The sequence below is a fragment of the Lycium ferocissimum genome, chromosome 5 (genome assembly GCF_029784015.1).
Source record: "Lycium ferocissimum isolate CSIRO_LF1 chromosome 5, AGI_CSIRO_Lferr_CH_V1, whole genome shotgun sequence".
In the NCBI taxonomy this organism is placed as follows: domain Eukaryota; kingdom Viridiplantae; phylum Streptophyta; class Magnoliopsida; order Solanales; family Solanaceae; genus Lycium; species Lycium ferocissimum.
This window is the reverse complement of record NC_081346.1, coordinates 11,890,128-11,906,970: the sequence shown is the minus strand read 5'-3', so window position 1 is coordinate 11,906,970 and position 16,843 is coordinate 11,890,128. Positions and strand designations below refer to the sequence as shown.

Genomic DNA, 16,843 nt, shown 5'->3' with positions numbered 1-16,843 from the left:
GTAAGTTAGGCTCCGGTGCCGTCATGGCCTACGGTTGGGTCGTGAGGTTTATATCTTCGAGCAATAAATTTTCTTGAAATAGTATTGCGTTGTGCCGGGAAGAGAAGTCTAAAATCAGATATAATGACCCTCCCGGTCTTTATGAAAAACATAAGATCACCCCACCAAATAGAACCTTCCCAAGGGTAGAACGAGCTAATAGAAACTCGATTGTATAAGTCTAAGAACTGAAAAACTTGGCTTGTTTGTGATTGTTGTTTGTTTGTGTTGAGTCCATCAGGGGTAACGTAGGAAATAAGAATTCCATTAGGAATTTCGAGGCCACAGGTGGATTCGTATGGTGTTTTTATGTCTATGTGCATGTTTTGTTTGTGTTTGTGAGGCCTCGGATGAAATGTTGGATGATAGAGTGAAAAACTGAGAAAAATTGCGAGCTCGCTGCCTCAGGGATACCGTGTTCGTGGCGAGGTAGGTACCGCTGCGGCGGCACAGCTATAGCGGTGAGCCCCTCACCGCAAGCGGTCTATCGTGTTCGCCGTGGCGGGAAATGGCCCGCTATGGCGATGCCGCTATAGCGGGATATGGGTCGCCATAGCGGAGGTCGGATTTTTTTGGTCGTATAAACGAACATGGCCTGTATATAGAGACCATTCGCAACGGTGGTGCGCCACGAGATCGACGGTGGCGAGAATCCCGATTTTTTAAACACTTAGTTCCGAATTCTTTATTCATAAAACTCCAAAACAGTTCCCCACAAGCGCCTAGGGCAAATTTCCAAGCTAGGGCAAGAATATTCTTGAGAGGTAAGTCTCAACCATCCCTTTCAATCATTACGTTATCATCTTTATGATTATCATCCCTTTTATGGGTCTTCAATGGTGAATTAGTAATAGTAACCCTAGAACCTAATAGACCTTCTATAATTGATGGGTTATGATTGTTATCATTTATTTATCATCTAATTGCTTGGGTTAACTCCTCAGAATTGGACCATTAGAGTCATGAACTAAGTGAAGGGTTTCATAAAAATGGTAGCTTGACCATGGAAACTGCTTGTAGTTGATGTGTTGATCAAATATTGTTATAGATTGATGGTTAGTGGTTGCTAAGGCCATTGTTAGGTTGTTTTACACCTAGAAATCATTCACCCATGGGAATGGGGCTAAAGGGAAAGGTGTTCTTAAATTGATTTTGTGACTAGAGTAAGTATGATTCATTGATCATTCTAATTTCTAGAATTTGAGCGTTTCGAGGCTTTACGGAAGGGATCAATGAGGTAGGTTACGGTCTACTTGAGTTAGACTTTGATTAGTTGATTGTACGTGTTGTGAATTCAATAGGAGAAAGCATGTCTAGTCTTCAAACATGATGTGTGTGTAGTTGATCTCCTATATGCAATTGATTGAGTGACTGTGTAGGCTTCGTGCCACTATTCATGTGTGTTGAATTTACAATTTGATGTTGTTGTAATGAGAAGTTAATATGATCTTCTCGGTGAAATTGTGATACAAAATGATGATTTGAGCATTGATAATAAGAGGGAAAGCAATACTATTATGTATAGATATATGAAAAGGCACAGTTGACCGAAATGAGGATGTGACCTAGATTATGGGTTCGTGGTCCGAGGTTCGTTCCGAAAATGAGTGGTGATTGATGTGAACCGCGTCCGAGGTTCTTTCTGAAGCGGAGGATTTATAGCTCGGGTCCGATGAGTATCCAGAATGAGTGGTACATGGACACCATGGGTCCCCTGCAGGTCATGACTACTGAGCAATGACATCAGTTAGCATGTGTGTACAGCGAGTATATGGTTATTGTTGGAGGACTTGTTCCCGTTGATTTGATTTTTGATATCTTGGGGTAACTTGATTCGTCATTATTCTTGGTTGACTTATTGTTGGGTTATTGATTTCGTGTTGTTGGCTGACTTGTCTATTTTATTGATTTTATGATGTATGCATGATACTAATCTTAGTCGGCCTATGATATCTACCGGTACATAGTGTTTGTATTGATACTACCTTACTGCATTCTTTTGAGTGCAGACTGTGATCCAGAGACTACTACTCGACCTCATATCTAGCGTTAAGGCCTTTGCTGGCAGATTTAGGGTGAACTTCTATCCATGCCAGGCCGCCCGAAGATCTTCGTTTATGATGTCTATTTCCTACTCCAGACATTGTGGTTATTTGTTTAAACAATTTTCATTCCTTAGACATGTTTTAGATAAGAGTCCTTGTACGGTGACTTTCGGATTTTGGGTTTGTAATAGTTAGGACTTCCGCATTTACTTCTTTATTTTATGGCATGACTTATTTTGATTATCTTGTGCTTGAATGGGTAATAACTGATTGAATTGGTTAATATAAAAATAGAATTGGATGAATAGATGACTTATGTGTTGGTTCGCCCACTAGGAGTTAGTGTGGGTGCCAGTCATGACGGGTTGGGTCGTGACATTGGATCTATGTTATGGCTCCAAACTCACTTTTGCCTTGAGTTTGCTCTTCCTAATTAAGTTCATCTATTATGTTTGTCAACTTGCCTTTTTCTCTTGCTTTTTCCTTCATTTTATTTTGAGAAGTCCAAAAGTCATACTCCATAACCGTTAAACGTAATAGACAACACAACCTTTAGGAAACCCTTTTGAAGCAACCAACGATTCCAATTTTAAGGCCAATTGTGTTTATTATTCTGGGAGTCTTTCTGCCAAGTGCCGATAGAATATATTAGACTTTCACTTTCATTTGGCCCCAAATATTGGTGTTAAATAATGTGGTTCACACGGCCTCAGTGACAATTGAGTGTGGTATTCCATGCAATGAAAATAAGTAGTGAGAAAGGAATTCAAGAGAAAAAACAAACAAATCAGAGATGTGATAGTCTTTTTTTAAAAGTTTCTTCGTACAAACTCATGTTTCCTACAACACTTTTTTTCTTCTCTTCAGGGACTTGTATAATATTTGAGAATCAAGAAGAATTTTGGAGAAGTATATCTTATACGGGCATGTAACAGAATGAATTTTATGACTTTTTCCTTCTCCTTTTGGACTCTTTGCATCTCCATACTTAATTCTCTTTTTCTTCCCTCTGTGTTTTTTAAGAGTTTTTTTTGTATATATTCAATTTATACTTATGAGTGATAGAATACTGAAATAGCCAAAAACAAACTTTGGGAAATTTGCAGTGAATTCTGAGAAGAAAATTAGAGTGGGTTTGTAGGCACAACAGGGTAGGGCTGGGCACAATTCGGGTCAAACCGAAAAAACCGACCGAATTGATTTTTTTTTTTTAAATTCGGTTTCGATTTATTCGGTCGGTTTCGGTTTTAACTTTCAAAAATTCGGTTATTCGGTTCGGTTAACGATTTTCAAATATTTTAATTCGGTTAACCGAAAAAACGAATTTATTAACAAGTCCATTTCCCCCCTAAACATAATACATTGGGTTTGGGTTCTGCCAAACACCTAATCCCGCAGTCCACAAATACCTAAATAGGCCCAAATAAAATAACCAACCCAACTCCTATCCCTAACAATTACACCATTACAATTTACACAAGTCCACAACTCTTAACTCCTAAAATGATTACACCTGCCGCCTGCCAACTATCTCTAGAAACTAGGGTTCTTTCTTCTAAGTTTCTGCATCAGCACATTGTTCTTCAAAATACACAGTCTACATATGCTCTTTATCCTCATCTTCATTAACTCGAAGGCAGAGTGCAGTGGTTCATGCTCATTAGAAGTGTTGGTTTCTTGTAAAAAATCATCAGTGCTACTTTCTTTGAGTTTGAACATTTTATGTCCAAGAGATAATGGATCAGACTCTTCACTTCCCTATTTCTTTACTGGTGCAGTGGATGGGCAGATTTGGCATTATGCTAATTCAAGTAGTTACAATATTTAAGAAATTAACATTTGAGTGAAATCAAGTATTAAAGGATTTAATATTAAAAAATTTAACTAAACCGAAAAACCAAACCAAAATAAACCGAACAGAAATTGCAAAAACCGAACTGAACCGAATTTATTTCAGTTCGGTTTCGGTTTCGGTTACCATTATTACCAAACCGAACCGATTAAATGCCCAGCCCTGCAACAGGGTAGTAAAATTTCTGATTTTTGGAAAGAGGGAGGAAGCCCATAGGTTACATAACTATTCAAGGCTAAAAACTACAGAAGTTTTTTTTTCATATCCTTGAATCTTTTATGTTCACTTTTAGTATTTATAATAAGTCAAAAGTAGTCCTATTTTTATTGAAATATTGATTTCTATGCTTTTCAATTTTATAATTAGGAGTCAGTAGTTTCCTATCCTATTTAATTTTAACGAAAATAGGAGTTTGTTCTTTCCTTTATTTTATTGCTATTGTCTTTAGTTATTTTTGGAAAAAATATGATAACTGAGGAACGACTTTAGAATTGTCTATTTCATTGTGATTTACTGATCGATCAAGTATTATATATTACTATACAACAATACTACCAAGTTTTACTTAAGCTTAAGAGTTTCATGATTTTTTATGGGATAAGGCACCGATATCCCCCTGAACTATACCCGAATTTGCTACGACACACCTTACCTTTCTCAGGGTCCTATTACCCCCCTAAACTTATTTAAAACGGAATAATTACCCCCCTAAACGTCGACGCCACTCATGGGAGAGTGACATACACTCTCCGCTACATGCGTATTTATTTGTATTTATTTTTTTTTTTTTTAAATTTTTTCAGCTTACGTGTCAAATTTTTTTTTAAAATAAAAATAAAAAATCGAATTTTCATTAAAAAAAATGAGTTTTAAAACCCCTTTTTTTTTAATTTGAAAATTTGATTTTTTTTAAACCCATTTAAAAATAAAAATAAAAACTAAAAACATGGATTAAAAAACTGAATTTTCTTTTAAAAAAAAGGATTTTTAAAAACCCGTTTTTGAAAAAGAAAAAAAAACTGAAAAATGATTTTTTTTTTTAAATATGGAAAAATGGATTTGTTAAAAATATGGAAAACTTGATTATTTTTTTAAAATGTCTTAAAAAATCTTGATTTTCATGATTTCATTTTCTTAGGACACTTTTATTTTTCAAATAAAATCCGGAAAAGTGTTTTTCTTGCCAAAATGTGAAAAAAGCTGAATTTTTATAAAATAAAAAATTAATTATTTTCTTAACATGTGGAAAACTGTTTTTAAAACTAAATGTGGAAGACTAGATTTATTTTCAAATTTTTAAGAAAATGCGCATTCTTAAGAAAAAAAATTTAAGTTTTCCCCTTTTTATGTTTCTCACTCTCTCAAAGAGAGTGAAACACACTCTCTTTGCCACATCAGCATTTAGGGGGGTAATTATTCCGTTTTAAATAAGTTTAGGGGGGTAATAGGGCCCAGGGAAAGGTAAGGTGTGTCGTAGCAAATTCGGGTGTAGTTCAGGGGAGTAATGGTGCCTTATCCCATTTTTTATAGATGAAAATTAGTTTAATTATTTGTCATATTTCTTCTATTTCTATATGGATTATTTTATAAAATAGTCACTTAATAAACTCATCGATATTTATTTACGACCGCGCGAAGCGCGGGCATATTAACTAGTTTCTTATAATTGGAAGCTTTCTTGGGGATGGTGGTAACTTTTCTTGGACGTTTGAGGTAGTAAAGAACGACTGATGAAGGAAGAAAATGAAAACAAGCAGAGGAATTAGAAGAGAATACCAGGGGAGATTCGTTTTTTTTTCTTTGTAGGGAGGAGTACTGAGATACAACGAAATCAAGATTTGGCTAACTTAGACTCGGGGATTCAAGTTAATAATAGCTACTAGTTGAATTATTGATCCACTGTAGACGCTAAATTGCAAGTTTCCCCATGAATACTTTTGTTTAAAAAAAAATTACTCCCTCCGTCGCAATTTATATGAGGGTTGAACAATTTGGGAGTCAAACGACTCTTTCTTCGACTCAATAGATTCTTCACGTAAGTTATAATAAAATTACATATTTGAAAATTACATAAAACATATTATAAGTCTGCATAATTAATAATTCACAAATTATGAAAAGAATCGGAAAAAATCGTAGTCAAAAAAGTTATTTGACTCCCTAAATAGGTAAACCTTCATATAAATTGAGACGATGGAGTACTATAGTTTTAAGTTCGGTAGATCTAGTTTAACATGGCAAGAGTTCTAAGGATTATGTCTGTTTTGTCATTATATTATGTTTCGTGATCATAATCAAGCAAATCACACATTTCTTTGTCCTTTCAGAGCTTTCAAATACCTAAAGAAAAGATCTTTTGTATGAAAAAAAATACATATAGTGATATCGACCACTTTCTTGAAAAAATTAGTGATATTGACCACTTTCTTCTTTATATAATCAAAACAAATTATTCATTTCCTGATTCTCTCAGAGCTTCGGAGTATACCTAAAGAAACGATATTTTGGGGAGGAAAATATACATATAGTGGGATCAACCTATTTCTTGAAAAAATTATTAATTTATAAGATGAAAAGCATGATTTTATATTACTAATAATGATGCATTTTAGTTGTATATGTTTGGTAAAAATGGACTTATTTTATTTATATTTTAACTGTTTCAGGTTGTATGGTAGTCCATAGATGTGTGTCCACTGATAAATGATATTGGTCGTGCATTTTATGTGTTTGGTGGGTCTAGTGAGGCGGTGAGTGTAGGTTTAATCCAATTAGGCCCGTAATGCGAGGGCCCATTAGAGTTTTAGTAATTGCAACTAGGTCCCCTCTCTAACCCTATAAAAAGATCCCCTCTCTAACCCTATAAAAAGACATATTTTTTCTCCTCTATTATAATATTAAGAGAGTGACGATTAGTGTGTGGTAACTGTCTCATTGACGTCACCGTGTCTAGCCGTTTTATAGTCCGTTATGGCTCAAACAGGTATGCCGTTCAATCCTACCGATGTTTATTTATTTTGTGACCTATTATCATGTCCATCTTGAATTATCATGTTAAATAACTTACAGTGCATTGATAAGTTATTGATAGAAGACAATGATAATAGCCTTGGTTCTTTACATTTTGCACCTTAATGTATTTACAATTCTTTGATTTACATATTCTTCTATCTCTTGCCATTTGACGCTTTAGCTAGTCATTATTTATAAAATCATAAAAGAGAGGTAAAATAGGGATGATGTATTTCAATTTCAATATATTGAAAAAGGAAGAGGGCTGAGTTGGATAAAGAAATCCCTCAAGAACCAGTCCTTACCAATTCATCAAGGCCCAAGCCTTTGAAACAGGTAATATCTAATGGTATTTACCTTTGAGGAAGAAAAAGAATACGTCAAATACTAGGCTTCTCTTTTTCCCCTTCCTTTGGATCCCTTGAATATATACCAACTTAATGTGGAAAAGCTTAGATGAATAGTTAAATATTAGCAAGATGTTTTATTAGTAAATAGCAACCAAAAAAAAAAAAAAACCTTTGGGCTATGGTCCCTACGTGTGTAGAAGAGCTTCAATTTTTTGACAAATTAATATTATCCGCAAAGCACGCTAGAACAGGAAATATTGCATAAAAGAACATAAAACAGATGTACTAACACCCAAAAAGGGAGTCGACCAATTAAATTGTACATAGAGTGAAATTATTACTAACTACTAGCCATGCTGGGAACTATGTTTCATTGATAATATTGGTGAATAAGATCCGTGATCCAGATAGTAAGAAATGGAGTAATAAACTCTTAAGTACATGGAGTGGCCACAACCAGCCAAGGTGATTTCCTACGAGTAGTCATGCCGATGCTTTCAGTCATATCCAAATCCTCCGGTTTTAACCCTTCTGGTAATGCAAAATTAAACTTATGCACAAGCTTCGCTAATGCTAGCTCAATTACTGCAATAGCAAAACTACTTCCAGGGCAGCCCCTTCTACCAGCTCCGAAGGGGATCAACTCAAAGTTTAGTCCTTTAACATCAATATCACAATTTAAGAATCTCTCTGGCCGATACTCCTCTGGATTTTCCCACAATAACGGGTCTCTTCCGATAGCCCAAGCATTAATAATGGCTTGAGTTTTAGCGGGAATGTGATAATAGCCTAACAAGTTCACGTCTTCCATTGATTCACGAGGAAGTAGTAGTGGATCTGGTGGATGAAGCCTGAGGCTTTCCTTGATTACTGCTCTCAGATACTGCATATTTTTTAGATCATCCTCTGTTATCTCCGATTTTCCTTGAGCTAATTGTCGCACTTCATTCTGTAATGTTTCCATGGTTCTTGGCTGCCTCAAAAGCTCTGCCATTGTCCAATCTAGAGTTGTATATGTATCCGTGGCAGCACCAAACGACTCCTATGATAGGAAATGAACACAAAATCAAATGACAAAGTGAGTTTTTAAGCTCCACATGCTTTCCAACATGTGAATTATAGCCACTGACCATGGAGGTGTGGGATCCATCCCCATGATTGCAAAGAAAGAATTTGGCACAAGCCAAATTGCAAGTTTTGTCAAAAATAGTTGCAAAAGTTGAATTTGGCACCAACCAAATTGCAACTTTTGTCAACAATAGTTGCAAAAGTTGCAAAAGTTGAATTTGGCACCGGCCAAATTGCAACTTTTGTTAACAATAGTTGCAAAAGTTGAATTTGGCACCGGCCAAATTAAATGCAAGGATGAAAAATGGCACATTTCATCCCTATAAATAGCAAGCTCTCCATCATCTTTAAACACACCAAAAAGGAGAGAAAAAATTTTTATAGAGAGCAAGTTATTCCTTAGACTGTAAGAAAATAAACGGGGTTAAGAAAAATAGAGTGTGAGGGATATTGTAGTGAGGTGGGAAAAAAAATCAAAAGAGTGTTTTTCTTTTTGAGTGTGTAGTGGTCTTTGGAGTATTTATACTCGTGACTACAAAGGAAAATTCCTTACTATAGTGATATCAAGCCTAACTCTTCTTGGCCGGTTTTTTCCTTTATTCAAGGGTTTCCACGTAAAACCTTGCAAGTCATTATTCTTCATTTTATTCTTGCCGATTTAACCATAAGTTAGTGTTCGGCGTTTATCTCATTACCGTGAATATTATTTTTATGGTCTAGTTTATTCCCAATAAGTGGTATTAGAGCCAAGGTTCTGTTCGAGTATGCTCTGTGGTTGCAAAGGTCACAACTTCCACATCGAAAAGAATTACTTTGGTCTCCGAATAAATAGTATTTGTATTTGTATAAAATGGAAGCCAACACTAGTAGAATGGTTACTTTGAGTGGCATAAATTATGCCATTTGGAAGGGCAAATGGAAGATTTGCTTTATGTCAAGAATTTTCATCAACTCCGTCTTTGCTACTAAAAGCTCGATAATAAATCGGAAGAAGAGTGGAATTTGTTGCATCGGCAGTTTTGCGGCTTTATTAGACAATGGGTTGACGATAATGTGTTGAACCATATTTCGGGGAGACACGTGCTCGGACCATGGGAGCATCTTGAAAAGTTTGTATGCTCGGAAAACCGGTAACAACAAGATGTTTTTGATAAAGCAAATGTTGGGTTTAAAATACCACGATGGTTCCGAAAAATACCACGATGGTTCCGCAATGACAGATCATCTGAATATTTTTCAGGGGATCATGAACCAGTTATCTGCTATGGGCATTAATTTTGATGAAGAAATTCAAGGCTTGTTTCTACTTGGTTCCCTACCAAATTCTTGGGAAATTATTAGAACTTCATTATCAAATTCTCGTTCGTGATGAAAGTGATCTCTACGGATCTTGCCAAGAGCGATTTTTTAAACGAAGAAATGAGAAGAAAATCTCAAGTTCCTCCTCATCGATGCGGTGACCGACCCAAGTGAAAGAGGCAAGAATCGTGGTTCTCAAAATAGAGAACATCATAGTTAAACCAAAGCGTACTTAAAGATATTGAGTGCTATCGTTGCGAGAAAAAAAGGAACACAAAGAAGTTCTGCCGGATTTTGAAAAAGGAGAATAGAGATAAGGAGGAAAAGAAAGAAGATGAAAATCGTGTGGCCACCGTCACTACAGAAGATCTTGTTATCGCTTTGATGCAGATCTCGATAAATATTGTTCTGCGATGAGTCAAGCCGGGTTGTGACGATGCGGGTGCCGCATCTCATGTGACATCAAGGAAGGAATTTTTCTCATCCTATACTCCGGTGACTTTGGAACTTTAGGTATGGGTAATGAAGATCGTATCTAGGGTGGCTGGTGTTGGAACGATTTGTCCGGAAACTAGTATTGGAACTAAACTAGTTTTAAACAATGTAAAGCATGCTCCAATGTTCGTTTGCACTTGATCTCGTTGGTGTTTTGGATGACGAGGGATATGTCGCATCAATGGTGGCTTTGGAAAGTGAAGCTACTAAAGGTTCCATGATTGTGGCTCGTGGCGAAAAGCGTCGTGGTCTATACTAGACTACGGCCTCTACCTGTGTTGATATGGTGAATGCAATTGAGAGCAATAGCTCTTCAACATTATGGCATAAGAGGCTTAGCCACATTAGCGAGAAAGGACTAATGTTCTAGCCCAAAAGAAATTATTGTCAAATTTTGAAAGTGCTAAATTAGAAAAGTGTGAGCATTGCTTGGCTAGAAAACAAAATAGAGTCTCTTTCAAGTCTCATCCTCCTTCAAGAAAGACGAGTTGCTTGGTTAGTGCATTCCGCATTTATGTGGTCCAATGAAGACAAGGACTTTGGGTGGTGCACTTTACTTCACTACCTTTATTGATGATTGCTCAAGGAAACTTTGGTCTTACGTCTTAAAGACTAAAGACCAGTGTTGGGTGTCTTTAGCGGTTTCGGTGCCTCGCTGAAAGAGAAAGGAAAAAAGTCGAAGTGTATTCGTACCGATAACGGTAGTGAATATTGTGGACCGTTTGACGAATCGCAAGCAGTGCCAGGTATCGTATACCGTAAGACTCTCCTAAGACTCTCACCTTAATGGTTTTGGGCAGGATGAGCATCAGACCTTGATGGAAAGAGTTAGATGTTTGCTTTCCGAAGCAAAGTTGCCGAATTCCTTTTGGGGTGAGGCATTGTTGACCGCCGCACATGTTATTAATCTATCCTCGCGGTTTCTTTGCAAAGTGATGTTCCAAACAGAGTTTGGTATGGAAAAGATGTTTCCTATGACCACTTGAAAGTGTTTGGTTGCAAAGCTTTTGTATATGTGCCTAAAGATGAAGGTCAAAATTAGCCGCCAAGACAAGGATGCATCTTCATTGGTTATGGCCTTGATAAGTTTGGTTACAGTGCTATATGATCCAATTGAAAGAAGGTTCGTGAGAAGTCGTGATGTTATCTTCGTGGAGGATCAAACCATTAAAGATATTAACAAAGCGGAGAAAATAAAATCTTCAAGTTCTGAAGGTTTAGTTAATCTTAATCAAGTCCCTCATACAAATGTTGATGACGTTGGTGGGCTCGATGCGATGGTGATGCCCGTAATCATGTTCGTATCGCATGTTGATGATGATAATGATGCTATTGATGAGGTAGATGCTCCTACTCACGAAGTCGTGGATGACTCGAGATATTCCACTTAGAAGGTTCTACTAGACAAGCATATTCCTTCTTCCCGTTATTCACCTAATGAGTATGTATTACTCACTAATGGGGAGAAACCGAATGTTATGAGGAGGCCATGGAAGATGAGCACAAGGATCAATGGATTGAAGCCATGCAAGATGAGATGAAATCTCTACGAGAACCATACTTATGAGTTGGTGAAATTGCCTAAGGGCATGAGAGCTTTGAAGAACAAGTGGGTGTTCAAAGTTAAAGCCGAAGAACACAGCTTGAAGCCCATATACAAAGCTAGATTAGTTGTTAATGGATTTGGTCAAAGGAAAGGTATTGACTTTGACGAAATATTTTCTCCTGTCGTGAAAATGTCCTCCATTCGGACAGTTCTTGGTTTGACTGCTAGTCTTGATTTGGAGATTGAGCAGATGGATGTAAAGACTGCTTTTCTTCACGGTGACTTAGAAGAGGAGATTTATATGGAACAACCTGAGGGCTTCAAGGCAAAAGGTAAAGCAAATCTTGTATGCAAACTTAAGAAGAGTCTATATGGATTGAAGCAAGCTCCCGCACGGTGGTACAAGAAGTTTGAATGCGTTATGGGGAGCAAGGCTACAAGAAGACTTCTTCGAGATCACTTTGTGTGTTTGTACAAAGATTCTCTGATGATGACTTTATCATCCTTCTACTATATGTGGATGATATGTTGATTGTAGGCGGGAATGCTTCCAAGATTAATGAGTTGAAGAAACAGTTGAGTAAGTCTTTTGCAATGAAAGACTTGGGTCATACTAAGCGAGATTTTGGGCATGAGAATTACTCGTTTGAGAGATGAAAAGAAGCTTTATTTGTCGCGAAAAAGTACATAGAACGTGTCTTGGAGCGTTTGATATGAAGAGTGTTAAGTGGGTTAGCACACCTCTTCCTGGTCATCTGAAACTTAGCAAAGAAATGTGTCCTACAACAACGGAGGAAAAAGAGAGAATGGCCAAGATTCTTTATTCCTCTGCCGTCGGAAGTTTGATGTATGCAATGGTATGCACTCGACCAGATATTGCTCATGCAGTCGGTATTGTTAGCAGATTTCTCGAAAATCTAAGGAAAGAGCATTGGGAAGCTGTGAAGTGGATACTCAGGTATCTAAGAGTAAGCTTAGATGAATGCTTGTGTTTTGGAGGATCAAATCCAATTTTGAAGGGCTATACAGATTCTGATATGGCAGGTGACCACGATAACAGAAAATCCACTACTGGATATCGTTTACTTTTCGGGGGAGCTATATCATGGCGATCGAAGTTGCGAAGTGTGTGTCATCTACGGTGAAGCGGAGTATATTGCGGTATCTTGAAGGCCGGCAAAGAGATGATATGGCTCGAGATTCCTTCAAGAACTTGGATAGCAGCAAATGGAGTATGTTATCTATTGTGACAGTCAGAGTGCAATAGACTTGAGCAAGAACTCCATGTACCATGCGAGAACAAAGCACATCGACGTCAGATATCATTGGATTCGTGATCAGGTAGAGAACGAATTGTTCCGAGTCAAGAAGATTCACACGAGTGAAAATCCTGCCCGATATGTTAACCAAGGTGATTCCCAGAGACAAGTTCGAATTGTGCAAAGAACTTGTCAGCATTAACTCTATCTGAGAAGACGGAGATGCCTCCTTCAGTTGAATGGGTCTGGAGGGAGAGATTTGTGGGGTCCATCCCCATGATTGCAAAGAAAGAATTTGGCAAGTTTTGTCAAAAATAGTTGCAAAAGTTGAATTTGGCACAAGCCAATTTGGCACCGGCCAAATTAAATGCAAGGATGAAAAATGGCACATTTCATCCCTATAAATAGCAAGCTCTCCATTATCTTTAAACACACCAAAAAGGAGAGAAAAAAAAATTATAGAGAGCAAGTTATTCCTTAGACTGTAAGAAAATAGTCTGTGAAGAAAAATAGAGTGTGAGGGATATTGTAGTGAGGTGGGAAAAAAATCAAAAGAGTGTTTTTCTTTTTGAGTGTGTAGTGGTCTTTGGAGTATTTATACTCGTGACTACACAGTGTAAAATTCCTTACTATAGTGATATCAACTGCTCCTCTTGGCCGTGGTTTTTTCCCTTATTCAGAAGGGTTTCCACATAAAACCTTGGTGTCGTTATTGCTGCATTTTATTCTTGCTGATTTAACCATAAGTTAGTGTTCCGCGTTTATCTCTAATACCGTGAATATTATTTTTGCGGGTCTAGTTTATTCCCAACAGGAGGCTATACGCATAAAAGCACTGTTGGTGTGTAGTCTCACCACCATTATTTTACTTCGCGAAATAAAATTTAAAATACAGTAGTATACATTTGCGACATGTTCATACAAGAAAATTAATAATACTCCCTCCGTTTCATAACAAGTGGTGCTTTTACCTTTTCATTTTATTTCAAAATAAGTGATGTTTCACAAATTTAAGAATATATTGATTTCTTTCTTCCAATTTTACCCTTACTTAAATATAGAGTTTTACTTAACCAAAAAAATCATTAAAGTTAACCCAAAAAATCATTAAAGAACATACTTCTTTTTCAAGGTGTTTGATTAAGGGTAAGTTAGTAAAAATACTTCTTACTTTCTAGGAGTGAGTAATTTTCTTAAGGGATGTGCCCAAGTTAAAAACACCACTTATTATGAAACGGAGGGAGTACTTTAATAGTATCTGCATTCACTAAGCTTAAACTTCTCAAATAGATCAATAAGGGTGATACATAGTAATGTGGGATTAAATAATGCTAAGAAAAAATGAGATTCTTACCAAGAGGATAGCTTTCAATGAATCCCTTTGAAGAGGAAAGCCAGTTTCCTTTCCATTTTGAATTTCTAGCAAAACGTCCACGAAGTCTTCAGCTTCACCTGCGCGGTATTTTCTTTTCTCGTTCCTAATAATGTGTTCTTCAATCACACTCTCTAAAAATGTATCCAACTTTTTAGCTACTTTCTCCACTTTGGTGTCCAAACCAGTGATTTTATTGATCCATTTAAGCCACGGAATATAATCCCCAACGTTAAAACGACCTACAAGTTCAACAAATTCTGCTAGGATGGCCTGTGCATCTATTCCACTTTCCCTTTCATTATATGTCCTCCCAAAGGCCACTCGGCTAATTATGTTATTAGTGAGAGCACATAAATGATCTCCCAAATATATTATTGAACTCGAAGAATCACAACCTTGCCTGATTTTTGCAATCATATTCGTTGTTTCATCTTCTCTGACACCACGAAAAGATTGCACTCTGTTACTGCTGAGAAGGTTAAGCACCATAATACTTCTAACTTGCCTCCAATATTCACCAAATGGACTAAAGGCCACGTCCTTGGAGCGATAAAAGAGTCTATCAACGATGCTGGATTTAGGTCTGCTTGCCCAGATGAGATCATGAGTTTTCATAATATCACGAGCAGCCTCAACAGAGGAAGCAATGAGCATTGGCTTACTTCCTAAGTGAAGTAGCATGACTGGACCATGTTTTTCTGAAAGCTTATGGAGAGAACGGTGAGGATGTGACCCAAGTTGATGCAAATTTCCTATAATTGGAAGCTTTCTTGGGGATGGTGGTAACTTTTTTTGGACGTTTGAGGTAGTAAAGAACCACTGATGAAGGAAGAAAATGAAAACAAGTAGAGGAATTAGAAGAGAATACCATGGAAGATCCATATTTTTGTATAGTGAGTACTTAGATACAATGAAATCAAGATTTGGATTGGCTTCAAATTAGTACTAACATTTATACTAGTTAACCAAATTATTGATCCCACTGTATAGATGCCAAGTTTCAAGTCTGCTCCATGAATACTTTGTTTTTAAACATAACAAAATTGTACGACGAGCTTTTTTTTACCATATTATATTATATTTCATGATTACGATCAAATAGATCACTCATTTTTTATTGTTTCAGAGCTTCAACATATCTAATAAAAGATTTTTATGATTTCGACAAGTTTCATAAAACATTTATATAGTGATATGAACCACTTAAAGAACTCCCGTGGTGATGATTGATGAGAGGTTTGATATAGACTCCTACCTTGTTTATTAATAGGCAAAAAAAAAAAAAAAAAAAAGGAGGGGCCCTGTTGACACCCAATTTTGTCCCTCCTTTATTTAATTTAATCGGGTTTCTAAATTTACTGACAAGTTAAATACTTTATTATTTTTTATTACTACTACTACTAGTATCACTAATTTTATTTTTTAACATTATGAGCATTACTTTATCACAAATTTTAAACGGTTAGTCATCGTTTCATTTTCGGGGTCGAACCCGCCAAATTAATTACAAGACAACACTTTGTTAAATTCTTATTTTTTCACATATTAACCATTAAGTGTCTTCACATAGTATATGTTGTACTAGTTATTAAATTAGAAGCCCAGAAATAATTAAATAGAGGAGGAAGGATCCACAATTTTCAGTCTAATTCGGATTTCATCCAGCCCACACTTTAATTAATTAAACTAGCCCACATTATTCTCCTACCCAAATAATCAACCCACATTTTAATACCCAGCCCATATTTCTTACAATATTTCAGACCAGCCCAATTCCTACACCACCTACCCGACCCAATCCAGCCCACATATTCACCCGACCCGGCCCATTTTATTTTCCTAAAAACCTAAACCCTATCTCTCCTCTCTTTCTTTCTCCTCTTTCAGCCGCCTCCCTTCTCTCTCTCTATCCTACTCTCCTTTCTCTCTCTCTACGCTCCCTCCACTCACCTCTCACGCTCTCTCCCACTCTCCCACGCTCCTCTCCACTCACCGCTGTCCCCCACGCCTGTCCCCCGCTACTTCGTCTCTCTCTCATACGCTCCTCTCTCTCCTCACTCTATAAAGGTACAAGAATTGATTCAGTGTTGAGGGGGATTTTCAGATTTTAGGAATAGGATTCAGTGTTTTAGGGACACCCACCATCTTCCAACCCTGATTTTTTTTTTTCTTTTACGGTGAACTTTATGGGATATTACTATAAATCACTATATTTTCATACAATCGGAATTTTGGGGTTTAATCGGTATACCCTCTGTTCGTCGTGTTCGAGTAGATTCGAGGCCGTCTACACCCACTTCACTGCACCTACGAAAGGTCGGTAAACCCTTTTCCTTTTCTTTATTTTTTTGGTATTCTGGTTTGTTTAGTTTAATTTATGTTCATGTGTTAGTTAACAGCTATGTTGGTGTTCGTTTAGTTCAGTCGAATTTAGTCTTAGTTAATATAGCGTAGTATCAATTTAAGCTCAATGTAGTTAATTATGTTCTCCAAGTTAATTTTA

The 16,843-nt window shown here is 36.8% G+C and overlaps 1 protein-coding gene across 1 annotated transcript; it reads right to left on the bottom strand.

Moving 5' to 3' along the window:
• Positions 1 to 7,712: 7,712 nt before the first annotated feature.
• On the bottom strand, positions 7,713 to 15,222 carry LOC132058206 (cytochrome P450 71A4-like). Its single transcript, XM_059450755.1, has 2 exons — positions 14,320 to 15,222; positions 7,713 to 8,340 (listed from the first exon to the last, which is right to left on the bottom strand). Exons 1-2 carry the CDS (start codon positions 15,220 to 15,222, stop codon positions 7,732 to 7,734), a joined length of 1,512 nt encoding a protein of 503 aa, XP_059306738.1. The 3' UTR covers positions 7,713 to 7,731.
• Positions 15,223 to 16,843: the final 1,621 nt, after the last annotated feature.

Coding starts and splice junctions, on each gene's coding strand:
- LOC132058206 (XM_059450755.1), bottom strand. CDS start 15,222: ATGGATCTTCCATGGTATTCTCTTCTAATTCCTCTACTTGTTTTCATT. Junction 8,341..14,319: donor CATTGAAAGCTATCCTCTTG/GTAAGAATCTCA, acceptor TTCCTATCATAG/GAGTCGTTTGGTGCTGCCAC.